The 1,637-nt window shown below is 38.4% G+C and overlaps 1 protein-coding gene across 1 annotated transcript; it reads right to left on the reverse strand.

Annotated features, from left to right (window-relative positions):
- Positions 1-122: 122 nt before the first annotated feature.
- LOC121938082 (C-type lectin lectoxin-Thr1-like) lies at positions 123-1,001 on the reverse strand (the record flags this gene model as incomplete). Its single annotated transcript, XM_042481366.1, has 4 exons — positions 123-239; positions 325-428; positions 593-737; positions 867-1,001. Coding segments are annotated over 4 exons (501 nt in total), but the record flags the coding sequence as incomplete, so codon positions are not given.
- Positions 1,002-1,637: the final 636 nt, after the last annotated feature.

Genomic DNA, 1,637 nt, shown 5'->3' on the forward strand with positions numbered 1-1,637 from the left:
CAACATGTTCAGAAGTCCTGATTTTACTGTATTCAGTAAATTATGTGATGGTCCTTTAAGTCAGTTTATTCGCCTTTTCAATATGTGATATTTTAAAAATGTACTTACAAGTAACAAACTACATCAAATCAGAGATATAAGCAGATATAAAAGGAGCTCTCTGCAGAGAAGGGTAGCAGCAGATGAAGGCCTGAGGTTCCCAACATGTGAAGTCATTAAATTTTCCATTTCCTAAAGGAGGCAAACGATCAGCTGATTAAAAACTAGAAATTGGGTGAAAGTTTGAAAAATATATGTTCAGTATAGTTTTAGACAACAATCAGCAGCAGCTCCACACAGTCCTCCACGTGCGCTGGGTTATGGGGATCCCCTGACAGCCAATCAGCGTAGCTCCAGTGGGATCCATCCAACCAGATAAAGCGACCGGTCTGACAGATAACAGCAGATTAATGAGGTGAAATTAGATAGAGGAGTCGTTTATTTAATTTACCCTCCAGATACAAACATGGCAATGAAATGAAGCACTCCACGATGTGATTAGTGAAGGCTGAATTATCATTAATAGGTTTCCTCCTTCACTGAACACACAGACCTCCAGATATCGCAGCCCGCCAATCCAGGTGCTCGTGCACGCCCCACTCTGCCGCAGCATCATGTTCATCACCTCTCTGTGGACGTGTCGGCTCGTGATGGAGGCCAGGTGGCCGCCGGGGAAATGTTTCTGACAGAAAGACTGATGGGAAACAGGGAGGAAAAGTGAGAGTGGTGATTATACACATTGTGTGTTTCTATAAAAGTCTAAGTTTTTATAGATTTTAAGGTATGTTTATGCGACAGTGGAGAATATGTAGCCTAAATATCTCATCGCATCTTCAGCTCTCTTTGGCTCTCTAAAGAACTGGTAACATTTCCCCTCCAGTATCACACCAGGACAACAGCTCTGCCCTGTGGCCACAAGCTGGAAGTACAGTATCTTTAAAAATCTCTCCAGTCTTAAATGCCTTCATACATGCACAAAAAAACATAACATCTAAACTTACAACTAAAAACAGGAGGTTACAGCTAGTGAATCAATATACAGTATCTGCACATTAAAACTTTTGTAAGAAAATGTACATTATTTTCAATAAAATTATACAGCGCATTTTTTTTTCTAAACCTAATTAATTTTTTCCATTTTCTGTTTAACTTGTCTTGTTTCACTCTTTTTTCTTCTTGTATTGACCTTCCAGCTGTGAGGAGGATTTTGACCAATTGGTTATCTTTTTAGTTATATTGCCCAGGTATAATATGGAACACTTATTGGAGGTTTTATATCATAATTCAGTACTAACTTTACTCTATCCCAGTGTGGCTTTATTTATGGGCAATTCCAGGAGATACATGCACAATTTTGATTTTTATGGCCATATTGCCTTCATCATGTTTATTGCCTTCAAAGTTGTTCGCCTTAGGTGTCATAAAGAAACAAATTTGACTTTTTTCCGAGAGACACTTGAGGAGAAATCATTTCTTTTTAGTCATGCTCTGGTTAATTTTGAGATTTTTGCCTGTTTTGCTTCAGCCTAGATGAAAGAAAACACCCAAAATACACATTTAGGTGTTCAGATTTCTGTTCTGGACATTTATGCAAAAAG

This window comes from Plectropomus leopardus, unplaced genomic scaffold, assembly GCF_008729295.1.
Source record: "Plectropomus leopardus isolate mb unplaced genomic scaffold, YSFRI_Pleo_2.0 unplaced_scaffold28407, whole genome shotgun sequence".
Taxonomy (NCBI): Eukaryota; Metazoa; Chordata; class Actinopteri; order Perciformes; family Serranidae; genus Plectropomus; species Plectropomus leopardus.